A 15,632-nucleotide genomic window follows, 5' to 3' on the forward strand; every position below is an offset into this window, starting at 1 on the left:
GCTAGATTTTGATAGTTTTTATCTATATTTGTTTCTCTATTTTAGATTAGTATCTACATAAAAAAAATATTTTTTTAAGATTTTGTTTTGTTTTTATTGTTATTTGTTAGATTAATTATTATTAGTCTTATCTCATTGAGATATAGTTTAGATTTGTTACTCTATTTTAGATTAGTATCTACTTAAATAGTTAAATAGAGATAGGTTTAGATAGATTTAGTTTCTTTTTATCTCTTTGTTAGATTAATAATAAACTAAATCTAAATATATATTCAACAGAGTCCTTATATGTATTTGGCTTCTCTGCATTTTTTGGACTTTCTTCTTCCCCATCTTCTCTATTCATACAACTTGCTTTGTTCCCTTTTCATAGACAATATTTTGTTCTATTTCTGCTACTTTATGCTACCTTTAATCCATGGAGACTACCTTCTTGATTGAATGATTGACTTTTACTTAATTTTTCCTGACCGATAAAGAGTAAATGTGTTTTGATTCAGGTTCGATGTGAGAATTTTTGAAATTGCTATGTTCGCACAAATCCTTCTCAAGGATGACCTTCAAGCTGTCTGTTTCAGAGACCGTGAATGAGGAATAAATTGATTGAAGAGGTAATCTAACATAGAAATAGAAACTGTTTTGTGTTTTATGTTATTTGAATTGTGATCATTGTTATTGCTCACCTTTCTTTTCTTAGATTTGCCTCCTCTATATTGTGGACTACACTCTAGAATTTAACAAATTCAGTGTTTGTTACTGTATACATATGCATGTAGTTTTGTTGTTTAATCAACAATGATATAGTTCTCTGACATAGTGTTATCTAAAGTTACATACTTCACTTTGTTATTCCTGACCCTATTTTATTAGTTATAGCATCGTATTGAATGTTGTTTTTAGTAAAATATATACAAATTGAATAATTCTAAATAGTTAGTGTATATTTTTTTAAAAAAGTTGTATATTGGAAAACACAAAAAGTCGTTTGAATTAATTTTTTGAATAGGTAACTGGATTTAAATTTAAGGCATTAATAAAAAAAATCACATGTTGACAAAAAATATGAAGAAAAATCCAACAAGTTTTCCAAGCACATGTTGACCTTTTTAAATTTTAAATTTGATTAGGGTTTAAGTTGTTTATTTCTTGATTTTTTCTTGGGTATTTTATTTTATTTTGAGAGTATTAATTAGTTTTTATCGTATTTTTATTGAATTTTCAGATTTTTATTTAATTCAGGATTTTATGAGTTTTTATTGTGATTTTCTAGATTTTGATATATTTTCTAGATTCTGGTGCTGACACGTCATGCTAGAAGTTGTTCTTTTCTAATCTCAATGAGATGAGATAAGACTAATAATAAACTAATCTAACAAATAACAATAAAAACAAAACAAAAGATAGATAAAAACTACCAAAATCTAGAAAATCACAGTAAAAACTCATAAAATCCTGAATTAAATAAAAATCCGAAAATTCAATAAAAATACGATAAAAACTAATTAATACTCTCAAAATAAAATAAAATACCCAAGAAAAAAATCAAGAAATAAACAACTTAAATCCTAATCAAATCTAAAATTTAAAAAGGTCAACATGTGCTTAGATAGCTTGTTGGATTTTTCTTCATATTTTTGGTCAACATGTGATTTTTTTTTTATAAATGCCTTAAATTTAAATCCAGTTACCTATTCAAAAAATTAATTCAACTGGATTTTTGTGTTTTCCAATATACAATTTTTTTTAAAAAAATATACACTAACTATTTATAATTATTCAATTTGTATATATTTTAATTAAAAATAACATTCAATACGATGCTATAACTAATAAAATAGGGTCAGGAATAACAAAGTGAAGTATGCAACTTTAGATGACACTATGTCAGAGAACTATATCATTGTTGATTAAACAATAAAACTACATGTATATGTATACAATAACAAACACTGAAGTTGTTAAATTCTAGAGTGCAGTCCACAATATAGAGGAGACAAATCCAAGAAAAGAAATGTGAGTAATAACAATGATCACAATTCAAATAACATATCAAAAATATTAAACATAAAACGGTTTCTATTTCTATGTTAGCTTACCTCTTCAATCAATTTATTCCTCATTCACGTCTCTGAAACAGACAGCTTGAAGGTCATCCTTGAGAAGGATCTGTGAGAACATAGCAATTTCAAAAATTCTCACATCGAACCTGAATCAAAACACGTTTACTCTTTGTCGGTCAGGAAAAAATTAAGTAAAAGTCAATCATTCAATCAAGAAGGTAGTCTCCATGGATTAAAGGTAGCATAAAGCAGCAGAAATAGAACAAAATATTGTCTATGAAAAGGGAACAAAGCAAGTTGTACGAATAGAGAAGATGAGGAAGAAGAAAGTCCTAAAAATGCAAAGAAGCCAAAGACATATAAGGACTTTGTTGAATATATGTTAAGATTTAGTTAATTATTAATCTAACAAAGAGATAAAATGAAACTAAATCTATCTAAACCTAACTCTATTTAACTATTTAAGTAGATACTAATCTAAAATAGAGTAACAAATCTAAATTATATCTCAATGAGATAAGACTAATAATGATTAATCTAACAAATAACAATAAAAACAAAACAAAATCTTAAATTTTTTTTTATGTAGATACTAATCTAAAATAGAGAAACAAATATAGATAAAAACTACCAAAATGTAGCAAATCACAATAAAAACTCATAAAATTCTGATAAAAATCCGAAAATTCCATAAAATTACCATAAAAATTAATTAATACTCTAAAAATACCTGAGAATGACACGTGGAATTTTTTTATGAGAATGACACGTCACTAAAAATTAATTTGGTGCTGACACGTCATGCTAGAAGTTGTTCTTTTCTAATCTCAATGAGATGAGATAAGACTAATAATAAACTAATTTAACAAATAACAATAAAAACAAAACAAAAGAAGAACTTCCATCAGGCTGATTTAGTGACGTGTCATTCTCACGTTAATTCTTAGTGATGTGTCATTCTCACGTTAATTCTCATAAAAAAAATTCCACGTGTCACTCTCAGGTTAATTCTCATAAAAAAATACATTTTTAAATTTTAGATTTGATTAGAATTTAGGTTGTTTATTTCTTAATTTTATCTTGATTTATTTTTGATTTATTTTTAGTAATTAAAAATCTGAAAATTCAATAAAAATTAATTAATACTCTAAAAATAAATTAAGATAAAATCAAGAAATAAACAACCTAAATCCTAATCAAATATAAAATTTAAAAATATCTTTATTAAATATTAATTTCAGAAAAAAGGGAGTTGATTTGTTGCTGAGGGTCCATAGAGCTACCATGGACACGCAGAGATTTGATGGTTGCTAGGTGAATTTGACAGAGTTTCTCATTAGCTGCGGACTGCGGTTGTTTCTATATTGTTTCCATTTATCACCTAAGAGAAGTGTGTTTACTTAAATTTTCAAACTCATGTAAGGATGTAACAGAAGGGGAAATTAATCAGGGACTGCTAAGTTAGTTAGATGTTATTATAGTAGTTACTTAGTACTAGAACGAGATGAGTTATAAATAGAGAGAAATCAAATTAGAGGAACACATTATGTAGCATTATATATCTCTCATTAAGTATGTCCTTTAGTATCTGAAAATATTGCTAAAGTATGGTATTGAACATGTCTTAAGCACAAGAGAAAGTTCTTCGTGCAACACGTAGATAAAAAGTGATTGTTTGAACTTATAGGTCGAAATCTAATTCCTATTAGTGCTAAATAAAAAATCAATATGATGCCATTACTTTTTTCATAACTTTTTGAAAAATTTAAAATGAAATAAATACAAAGGCATGATAATTTGATGATTAAAATGTGTCGTGTGGAGATTATAAAACATTAATACATATATAGTGTATTTTTGTTTAAGTTAAACTATAGGGTTAAGAGTTCCCACGGGGATGAACATTTTACATGAAAATTCATGTAAAATTAACAGAAAATACTCATACGGGGCAAAAAGCTAGAAATAAACCCAAGGTATTGATCCATGCCTCAAACACAAGAGCAAATTTCACCGTAAAAACACTAGAAATATTTGTTCTGGAGATGCACACAATTTTCTACTGCTTATCTTTCTGAAACCTAAAAGCGACTATTGTTTGTATTTACGTATAATTTTCAATTGATATGTTTTAATTTTAAGCTAATATAATGCTACCTACGTGAGATTTTATTTTATATAAAAAGTATCATTATACTTTTTTATACAATCATTATATTCTAAACTAATTGATTGGTATTATGTTAATAGAAAAATTTAATATAATTAATTTTAGTATTGTTTTCAAAATTTTAAGAGTGTATATTTATATATGTTTATAACTATAATAATTGGATAGTAAGAAAAGTACGAGGAATAAAAAATATTAATACATATCTACTATAAAATTATGACCTAAATTTATTAGTGCTAACAAATTAGAGTTACGAGATCTCACGGGGAGGAACATTTTATATGTAAAATGAAAATTTGTAGGAGTTAAAAAAAATTCATTTTTTCTATAACTTAAGTGTATTTTTAATAATTTAAACAATAATTATATATTTGTGTATTGTTACATATCTAAAACACAAAAACATTACCCTTTATGCAACACGAGTACATCTTCACAAACAAAATTCAGTTATATCTCACATATGCAAAACTTAAAGCTTTTGACTTATTAACTTCTGTGTTTTTCAAAATCTTTATATTAGTTAATGAAGTGTATGCTTACAAAACACTAAAATTGAGTGTCTGAATTTATGTTCTTTAAATATCTACATCTTTATTATGATTGTTCTTACATTCTTAGCATCTTAAATATTTTATAATTTAAAATATTAATCGATGTATCAAATACAATAAACAAATTCTCCGTGCAACGCGCGGGTATAAAACACTAGTAGATAGTTATGTCGCAACATCTATTATTGTTTCAAAAAAAAAACAATATCTATTATAACTAACGCCTATAAAAAAATGTATCATGAGTTCATAACTAACTAGAGAGATTTATCCGGAAAAATGAAATCTGTTATATATGGCATCTGAACCCAGCCGCAGCCTCTCCCAAACGCACGCTGTTCAGTCTCCGCAAATGTACCGTGGTGGTGGGCACGGCGACGGCTCACCCACCGGCGTTGGCGCAGATGAGGCCTTCTCCTCCTTTGAAGCGAGCCTACAGATTGAAAAGACCTCTCACAATTGAAAACGCACGCACCTCAGGCAACAACGATTATAACAACGGAGTACCCTACTCCCCACGCCATCCCCTCCACTCAGGCGAGATATATTTAGGTCAGTTTTTCTACATATAATCTATAAAGTTTTACACTTTACCACGTATTGATGATTCAAATCTGAACGTTACAAGAACAAATTGTAATGTGTATAAATGTGCATGGACATGCAAATTGAATTTACTTTCAATACACATTTACATTCTTTTTCTTTGTTTGCTGTTGCACTACCATCAATAGCACTGAATCTGTTGTGTTTGTCTATGAATACAACTGGATACGCAAATTGCGCATATCATAGAGATGCTTCGATGTCTCAATCACAATCAGTTTAATGTCACTTTATATCTTGGTGTTGTATTGTTGTTTAATTTGCATATTTTTGTGATACATAAGCTAACATTCTGTGAGAAAAGTTTGATATATAGAAAGTTGTAAACAAATATTTGGTTTTGGGTTCTAGGTCACCTTCAAGGAGAAAAGTCTGATCTATAAGAAAATTTCCCTTCATGTTCCCTGACTGTTACAGCAGAGGAAACAATTAGAGGTTGTGGTTGAGACTTAAAAAACCAGTACATAACTCAAAACTGCAGCGATGAATTGACCATTGTGTTTTCTTTCTTTCTTTCTGATATCTAAGTGAAATTTGTAACATAAATTGTAAGTTTAGGGGAATACAAATAAGACTCTAATAAAAAATTAAGTGTTTTGAAGAAAACATGGAGTCTTATGCCAGGACGGTAATGCCTTAAGTATTAGTTATTCAAAAGAAGCCTATTATTCATTAATTTTATGCACTTTTATACATTTCCTACGATATATGCTAATGTTTGGTAAACCGGGTAGGAAAGTTTTAATATGAGCATGCTAAGTGATTCCACTGTTCATTATTTTGAAAAGAAGCTAGACATGCTAAATATGAGTTGTATTGTTCTTTCATCTTAATAAAGTTGTACATGGTAAATATGCTTTTTGACTTCACAAAAAAAAGTCAGTAATGGACAGTTGAAATATTGGAATAGATGAGTGACAAATGTGGTATGTGATAATTGATATGGTAGAGTGAAATAAAGAGAAAAAATAGGGTTATAAAAAGTTTTGTGAACTTGTGCTGAGTGAACCTGTGCTCTACCAACCTAAGTCTACAGCACCCGATGGAACTTTCCATTTGTGGTTGACTTCACATGGCACAAGATATGACTCAAATTTGCATTTCAATTTTAGATTCTTTTGACCTTCATAATTTCAGGTTGACTGGCTGCTGGGCTAGCATTATACTCACAGGCTCAACTCATCTTTTTAATTACTTCAGTAGTCATCCAAGTTAAACCATTCTTTTCTGAACTTTTGCATTTCTGAAGAAGGTTGAGGCCTTAGTTCGACCTGTGTTTGAGAATTTTCTCTTTCTGGTTCAGAAAGATTTTGGAAAGGATGTAGAATTGCTTGCTCAGGTTTCCACCAACAATGCTTCTTCTGATGGTATGATTTCAGTCTTATTTTTACATTTATTGCTTGATCAAGGAAATGGATTAAGTGTCTTCCTATGACTAGCTATATGATATTGGATGCAGACCCTGTCACATGTTCTTGATGACAATTTATCAATGTCTTCTATTTTTATCTTTTTGTATGATAATTTCCTGCTTGAACTACTAAAATCTCCAGGCACAATTCCCTTGGAAGCCTGTAGATTAATATGACAATTTAACTATCACGACTTGTGATCTGTGCCCTTCCTTCAATTTGCCTTCGAGTCATTATATCTACTGTAGAAATCACAATTTGTTTGGTACTATATGATCTATTTTTAATATATTAATTAATTCTGAGATGCAAGCTGTGGGATTGAAATCTCAGTTTTCTACTGTTCATTGGTTCTTCCAACTCTCAGCCATTTAGCTTAGGTGGCAGCTTCTTCCATTTCACTGATGTTGTACCATTTTCATTCCCCACCCTTTCATCTACGTTACCCATTAACAAAACATAATTGTTTTTCCTTGGTACCTTCCACACAGAAAAAGAATATAAAAGGATAGAGTAGGGAGAAAGCAAGAAAGGAGTACTAGAAGAGTGTGGATTAGAGAGTTCATGGACTCTCAAATATCGCTGCTATCTTTTTTTTCATAAATTCCATTCTAGCATTGCTTCTATAACACCAGTCCATCATAAATCCAATTCTAGCACTGATTCCATAACAACAATATCAATAGTTATACTGAAAAGTGAAATACTAGAATTTCTCCTTTACATTCTGTTTGCTCCAGTTTCTATCACTTTAAATTAACAGGCCTCAATTTTGTAATGAATTGAAGTGAAGTTAAAACTATTTCTTATCAATATGTCTTGCCCTTGATTTCTCTGCAGACATGCTTCTTGCCCTTGATAAAGATGCAAATGGGACATTAAGCAAGCTGGAGCTACGAGAATATGAAGATGGGAGGCTCATTTTTATTGAGAGAGGTAGAAATTTTTACCATTTTTCAGTTATGGTGTAAATTTCGGCAAGTAATGACCATTTGTGTGAAGCCGTCAACAATGTATTTCGTCTCTTTCTTTGTCTTCTGTTTTGGTCCTCTTCCCCTTAATTGATATTCTGCTGGAAGGCTCATTCATTTGCCCTCAGCTACAAGTTTGGCCCCCTTCTGTTTTTTCCCTTCCTTCTTATTTTTACTCAATCATTCTCGACCAAAAATCTGCCCTCTCTTTCTCTCCACCCTTTTGTTTATCTTTTGTTAATTGTCTCATGTTTTTCCTACACTATTCTCCCAAATCCGGCAGTTACATAATTTATCAAATATTAAATCTTGCATAGAAGATGAAATCCATATTATGTACTCTGCCTTTCCTAATTTGTTTCTATGTTATTTTCACTTTTTCAGGTACCAAGAAACATCTTGAAAGCATTCAAAAAGCATGGCCTTTGGCCTTTCTCTATGAGTAGAAGGAGCTGCAAGAACAAGTAAGAAATGTATTTAAACATTGAATTACCATTCTATTTGCCATAGTATCATTACAAAACAAAAATCCAGGTTCAAGATACAATTGCAAGTGTTAGATGAAACCGCAACTGAAAAACTGACATTATTTGACAGAGATGCCCAACAACTTACACACTACAACATCAGAACTCTTACAACAAAGAGCTCCCTTCAGTGCTGCAAAATTTGGGTAATCAGACACTTATTTTCGAGATCAAGCTCTCAGATCACAACTTGAAGGAGGGGTCACAGAACTGAACGGTCGCATGCATTTTCGTACCAAACAGCTTTACAAAAGAACAAATTACCCATAAAACAATACAATAGGTAAACAACTCAACCATTTAATCTTATTTAACTAATTGCTTTTATAACTTTGAACAAAATACAAAATATCATTCCTTTGATTATAAGAGGAGCCAATATCACCACAACAAATACATTCTGATGAAGAAGAAGAACCATTGGTGTTTAAAAAGAAAACAAAGGCAGTTGAAAAATAATTGCTTTTGTTGCAGTTGAAAAATAAAAATAAAATGTAGCAAGGAATTAGCCCAGATGCGCATGAAAAAACAATTGAAAAATAAAACGCAACAATTAAAGTGTAGGAAACATTAAAAAGCAATTGTAAAAAAACGCAGCAAGGAGAAGTGCAGAAACGTAGTGCAACAAGATACAAGTGAACGTAGATGTAGGAACAAGTGAGAGGTGTACCGATTTGATGAATAAAAAGAGGTATATTTGTAAAATGATAATATTTTAAGAGACTTAAATTCTGATTCCATCCCATACTTCCCAATTGGGGGAGGGAACCAATGTGATGGAATTCAATGAGATTGGATGGTATCTATCCCACTTGTTTCCATCTCATTCCACCCTTCATTAATATATCCAAAACAGTGAAACATAAAAATACACCATCTCATCCCACTCATGTTGAGATGGCATAGCGGAAAAAATTAGAAGAATTTTTTGAGTCACTGACAGATTTTTCGGTACATCGTTTGTTCTCTGTTTTGACTGAAACTTTAGTATGTCCTTCGTGTATGTGAGCTCTTTCTTTTAACCCTTTTTATTTGGGATTTCTCTTCACTATTGTTTGGGTGGTTTGCCTTTTTTCTATGAGTTCTTTTGTTGTATCCTATTTCCACCTTTCTTTGGTGTAGTTTTTTCCTTTTTAGTTTTGCCTTTTTTCTGTGAGTTCTTTCACGTGTTGTCAATTTGATGCAAAAGAATAGGAATAAATATCAAGATAACAAACTTATTTACCTGGTCAAAAAGCAATGTAAACTAGAAATTGTGTTCAATAGTTAATTAAGATTTATATAAAGAAAGTAAATGTGATTTTTTTTAAATTTGACACAAATAAGAAATTAATTAAAATAAAATACAACAATCCCCTCTAAAGTGAAATAAAAATAAGTTCCCAATAGCGTTATGTCCCAGGCACATGCTAAAGAAGTACTTTTTAAATTATATATAAATGGTTGGTTGTTTACTGAAAATGAAACCAATATCAGCGTAAAAAAAGCCAAAAGAAAAGAATGCTATTGTCATGCAACATCTTAACCATAATATCGTATATAGAGGGTGGGCTGAGTCAAGAACTACCGTAAACGCTTGTGGAAATTTAAACCTCATGCTTATAGCGTAACAAACTAGGGCAGTGAGATTATAACCCTCTATAAGTGTAAACCTCATGCTTATAGCTCATTTAGGAACAAAGAGGAAAATAACCTAGCTTTCTCCTTAAAAGCATTTCTTTCCTTTTGACAGAGAAGTTAGCTTTCTTCACCATCTCCCTCAACCCCTTCTACAACCCCAAATTTCTTCCCATTAAGACTCACCAAATCCACCACTGCCATGGAGGTCTTCGCCGAGATGATTGTTGGAATCAAGTGTTGGAGTCAAGTCCCACATCGGAGAAGTCAAGGTGAGAGGGAGAGTTTATAAGAGATGTGACTCATAAACCTAATGCCTTAAGGTTTTGGGTTAAAATGTGGTGTCCAAGATCTCCTTGGTATCTCCTCTCGGCCTTGGCCCATGGGTCCTCGTCGTGACTCTCCCCAACAAGTGGTATCAGAGCCGATGGTTCGTGCGACCATAGTAACGACTCCTTGTGTCGAAAGTCTTCCTAGCAGTGTGGCTAGGCGGCAGGTTCCGTTGGCAGCGAACGGCGATGCAAGGGTGGATATGCTTCCGCAGATGGGAGGATCATGGGTGATGTGGTTGAAGGACTCACACTTGAGGGGGAGATTGTTGGAATCAAGTGTTGGAGTCAAGTCCCACATCGGAGAAGTCAAGGTGAGAGGGAGAGTTTATAAGAGATGTGAGCAATTAATGTTGTGTGATTAGTGGGTATTAATTGCTATTAAGCTTTGGGTTTTAGCATTGACTATAAGTAGTCATGATGTATATAGAATACAGAGGATATCAGAAATAAATTACTCCCACTTTTACTCTCTCTCTCTCTCTGTTACTGCATCATTTACTCTTGAGATTCTTGTTCCCGTTTTCTCCAACAATGGCCACATCACCTCCGTCGAACCACCCTCCCACCAGATCGGAGTACCACCTTGGCTCCTCCAACAACAACCTTGCAGGAGCCAATAACCATCACACAGTTCCACACCGCAAAGGCCACCTCCACCTCAACGCCATAAGCTTCCCTCTCGGATTTTCTTATCTCTTACTCGAGGTTGATACGTGGACTCATTCACTTAGTATGATAAGCCATGGATTAATGATGACATATCTTCAATACTTATGTGCTAGGATTCACTTCATTTTGAATGAATCTTCCTCAAGTGTGATTTTCTTAATTAATTTCACCAGCACTGAAGAGGCCCAAGAAATGGTACTTGACTTGAATGACCATGGTGCAAAGGAAGCTAAACGTCTGCTCAAGTGTCATCTTTCTTCTCTTTCTGGCATTCCATCATTTGAGTACCTGAAGGTTATCATTGATGCGAATGATTAAGATAAAACCAAACAGTCTCGCAGGGGACTAGTAATTTAAAGCTATTAGAGGAGGAATCTATAAAGTGGGTTGAAAGCGAAACGACGGGTACGATCTTGATCCGGTTGGATAGCATACAGTGGAAACGTTTGAGTTTTTTCAAAACATAGATTATTTAAAATCTGTTGATGAGAGATTTGATCCCAGGGAACATTCATGGACCAAAATACCAAACATGAAAATTTATAGGCACTAGGCGGCTTTGATGGAGGGTGAATGATTCCAAATGTTGATGTGTTTGATCCTCGTCTTGGAGCATGGATGATAAGAGAACCAATGAAATCATCGTAGAGGGTTATTTTGCTTCTGTTGCTAAAGAATCCATTTATATGTGATTGGGGGAGTTGAAGTCGCTGACAAGTTTGTATATACAGTTGAGAATTATTATAAGGAAGGTCAGGGATGACAGGAAATTTACCGTCAACTCCAACTGTGACGGTAAATAGATGACAATAAAATAAAATAAAATAAAGACACGAGAAATTTTTAACGTGGAAAAACCTTCTTAAACAATAACGGGCACGAGGCAAAAAGTAATCCACTATAGAAAAATAATGTCTCACGACATAAACTTCACCAAAAAAACGGTGGAAATAAACCCCAAACGAAAAGGGGGAAAACTACACCAAAGAAAGGTAACCACAGCAAACTACACGGTGGAAAACTACACCACAGCAAAAAGGCAAACCACCCAAATAGTAGTGAAGAGAAATCCCAAATAAAAAGGGTTAAAAGATAGAGCTCACAGGAACGAAGGACAAACTAAAGTTTCAGCCAAAACGAAAAACAAACGATGTACCAAAAAATCTGTGAGTGACTCACAAAATTCTTCTGTAATGTCGCTGTGCTTCAAAAACATAGACCTGAATTCCAATTTCACTGTTACGTATGCTGCAACTGCTCCTCTTAAAAAAATAAGGGGTTTACCCTTTAAATAATTGAAACTTGGGCTTGGCCCAATTAAAATATAAAATCTCTTTTTTTTTCTTTCCATAAGATAAAGTTGTGTGGCTCAATTAAGGAGGGAACAACCCAACACATCTCCCCTTCACTCCTTAAGTGGGGTTAAATCTTGTCATCATAAAAATCATGCTGCAATTCTTGAGCTTTGTCCTCGAAAACGACTTTGTCAACCAATAAATATCATCATCTTCGAGGTAAATATGAAAAAAATTCTTTATCCATAAAAACTCCTCGCAAACTTTGATTGCAGCAATAAATTCTGACTCTACAGTATATATAGCAAAACACTTATGTAATTTTGATTGATATGCCAAATCCCCCCCTGAATTAGAGAGAAAATAAATAACTGTATCCACCGCATGAGTGTTGAAAGATTTTTTCCACAACTACTTTCAAATCCCTTTCAAGATTCAATTGTAGTATAGTAAAGGGTTTTTATCGTCCTCAGGGAATTGGAAACACAACGCCGTTCTTTAGCTAAATTACTTAAGCAAAGAGTTCAAGAAACGTTTGGTTGATTGTTTTGAGAAATGTTGTGGACATAAAACAGTAATAAAAACGGGTTTAAAAACAGATTGAGAAAGCTGTTGGGATTGGGGTTCACACATCAACTCTCATATATCCTATAATTCAACACATACAACCTATTCTATCCTTGATTTCATCACATCAGTTCTTATCTATCTCATTAATTTCTTACATGAGCAGATTAATGATTCACTTCTCTAATTATCGATGTCTCGCATAACTAACGAAGCAAAACGTAATGAGTTCAGATGTTAAGCGACTAATAAACCTAACCCTATGTCTAGCAATCAAGTAAATTAGATGATACAACCTAAATCTAATTCAAATATGTAGCTTTCACTCACATATCAAATCTCAAATCATGTTCTAGTTGATCAAGCTAAAACAAGCATTAAAATCAAGATCATATCATTGAAATCAAGAGATAAACTAGATTCATATGAAAGAGAACTAAGATGGATACATTTAAGTCAAGTATTACACCCAAACCCAACAAAGAGAAGTTTAGCTATCCATAGACATGGATGCTATGCTTACAAGAAGAACTAAGACGAAAGTTATGATCCGTGCCGTCCTCGGTGATGATTCCAGCTTGATGGATGGTGAATCAAAGCTCCCAAAGTTCCTCCCTTCTTCTCTCTGAATTTTTCTCTCTCAAAAGTCCAAAATAGGTCAAGAGATTCTTCAATTCTGATCTGGTCGAGCCTTTTATAAAACAAGGCAACAGTTTCGCTTAAGCTGATAAAGGTGTCGCTTAAGCGAGCAGGTTTCTTCACCTTCAGGTAAGGTCTTTGGCTTAAGCGAGACCAATTCTCGCTTAAGCCGAATTCTCTTCCAGAATCATTGCTACTGCCATGTAATTTGGCTTAAGCGAGGAAACATTTGGCTTAAGCGGACTTCAATATTTTTAGCCCTTTTGATCTTCAAATGGTTGGATCTTCTTGACTTTTCTCCTACAATAAAAACTAAAGAGTCTAAATGATAAAACTAACATATCTTACATTTATCTATATAAAAACTATCTACTTACTAAATTAACCTTATTGAGGGATAATTTGAAAGATAACGTACACATTTAGAACAGATAAGTGCCGAAATTAATATAGAAAATCAGGTAAATTTGGCACTTATCAACTCCCCCAAACTTGAAACTTTGTTTGTCCTCAAACAAAAGGTATTGGCTAACAAAACATATTCACAAAGGTTCTTGAACAAGCATGGCTTATGAACTACTAATGTCAAAGTTTCTTTTCACAAGCATGATTCAAGCATCATTTACCAACTAGAACATGTGAAGCCCATAACAAATGGTTACAGTAATGATACAAAAACACACCAGCATGAAATCATTGGCATAACATTGAATCCAATACTCTTCAATCAGGGAACCATTCAAATTCTCATCAAACTATTCACTACTCTTCAATTCTCTATGAGGTAAGTGTTTCACACTATTCAGCCATTGATTCACAACATGTCAAACTTGTTACCTGTCTCATTAACTATTAAAACTGCATGGAAACTCAAAAATCACAAAGGTCTTTCTGGGTTGTAATGTGGCTAGGGTTATCAAGAAAATTGGTTTTGCTAGATTTCAAGATATTTTCAAGTCAAGAGAGCAATTACATTTGGATTCATGCAAAAATTATGAACATTTTTCACTCTCCTTCTACCAATCCTCTTTTTCACCCCTTTTACACAATTTCATGCACATAAACCCCTTTTCTTCTCATTTCCATTCTTTTTCAATCATTTTTTCTTTTCTTTTCTTTTCTTTTCTTTTCTTTTTTTTTTGTTTTTTGATAGACTATGCACAAGCATTTTTTTTTCAAACATTATATATACAAAGGATAGAAAACTAACAAAAATATATCAGAGCCTCCACTCCCCCCAACTTAGCACATTAGCATACAATCCTCACATAAATGCTCTCTTAACTTAAAAAGTATGGGAGAAACATTGTTTTTTTTTGTCATTTAAGTTCGGGATCATACACAAAGAACAACAAAATTTCCATTTAGGCTCAAAAGGGGTGCAATTGGAATTCCTAATCAATGGTAGGCTTATTTGGCTAAGTAGTTTATGTACACTAAAGAACAAAATTGCCTTGATCATTTTCTATCATTCCCATGCAATTCAATAGTTAGAGACTCAAACAAGTAAAACTGTGCAAAACAATGGCGAATCTCTCGAATCTCACCAAGTGTTTGGCTACACTCCTCACTAGGCTTAGGAGTCCCTGATTTCAAGCATCTTCAAAATGAGCCTATGACATTCATGTGAATGATGCATTCATATCATATAATGACACCAAGTTAGTGCAATCACAATGAACTAAGAACTTTTAAAAACACACATCATGCTCAACTTAGCATTTCATAGACCATGCTCATTACCTAAACCAACAGCCAATCATTTGCAACTCAGAACAGTGAGCAAAACAAACTCATAATCCAAAATTCAAAACATGTGCTAGCAATTAAGAACACAACAAAATAAAAACCAAAATCAAGGAAAGTACTAATAGTTAGAAAGTGAAATGACGGAAAATAAAAATGAACTTGGATGAGTGGCTGTGGTCATCAATCCTCAACTTCATCCTGCTCCTGAACATCAATCATGTAATCATTAGCTCTCAAGTTAGCTGCTGCAGAAGTAGTAGCTTCATCTCCATCTCCATGTCCAGCAGCTCTCTCCTCCTCCCTGGAATTCGGCCTGTCCTCAGGCCAAGCATCACGACCCTGTCTGTGCTGCAACATTTGCTCCTAAACAGCCTAGATCTCATGCATTAGGTAGAAGACAATTTTAACATTTTCATTCATGCATTTTGTCAAACACCTAGGGTGCACAACCTTTAACATAT

General features: G+C 32.8%; 1 protein-coding gene across 7 annotated transcripts in view; it reads left to right on the top strand.

The window, feature by feature from the left end:
- The first annotated feature begins 5,087 nt into the window (after positions 1 to 5,087).
- Positions 5,088 to 15,632, top strand: part of LOC130733076 (uncharacterized) — a 31,723-nt gene continuing 21,178 nt past the window's right edge. For 2 of the 7 annotated variants that reach the window (XR_009017317.1, XR_009017316.1), the window contains exons 1-5: positions 5,093 to 5,339; positions 6,531 to 6,760; positions 7,646 to 7,741; positions 8,161 to 8,240; positions 8,374 to 8,586. Coding sequence is in view for 2 of the 7 variants with exons in the window: in XM_057585141.1 (XP_057441124.1) it covers positions 5,192 to 5,339; positions 6,701 to 6,760; positions 7,646 to 7,741; positions 8,161 to 8,222 (366 nt within the window). In the remaining 5 variants the exon portion in view is untranslated. Of the gene's footprint in view, positions 5,340 to 6,530; positions 6,761 to 7,645; positions 7,742 to 8,160; positions 8,241 to 8,373; positions 8,814 to 15,632 lie in introns of those variants that run through there. The other 5 variants (XR_009017319.1, XR_009017318.1, XM_057585140.1 and 2 more) reach the window with 5 other exon arrangements.

The sequence above is a fragment of the Lotus japonicus genome, chromosome 1 (genome assembly GCF_012489685.1).
Source record: "Lotus japonicus ecotype B-129 chromosome 1, LjGifu_v1.2".
In the NCBI taxonomy this organism is placed as follows: Eukaryota; Viridiplantae; Streptophyta; class Magnoliopsida; order Fabales; family Fabaceae; genus Lotus; species Lotus japonicus.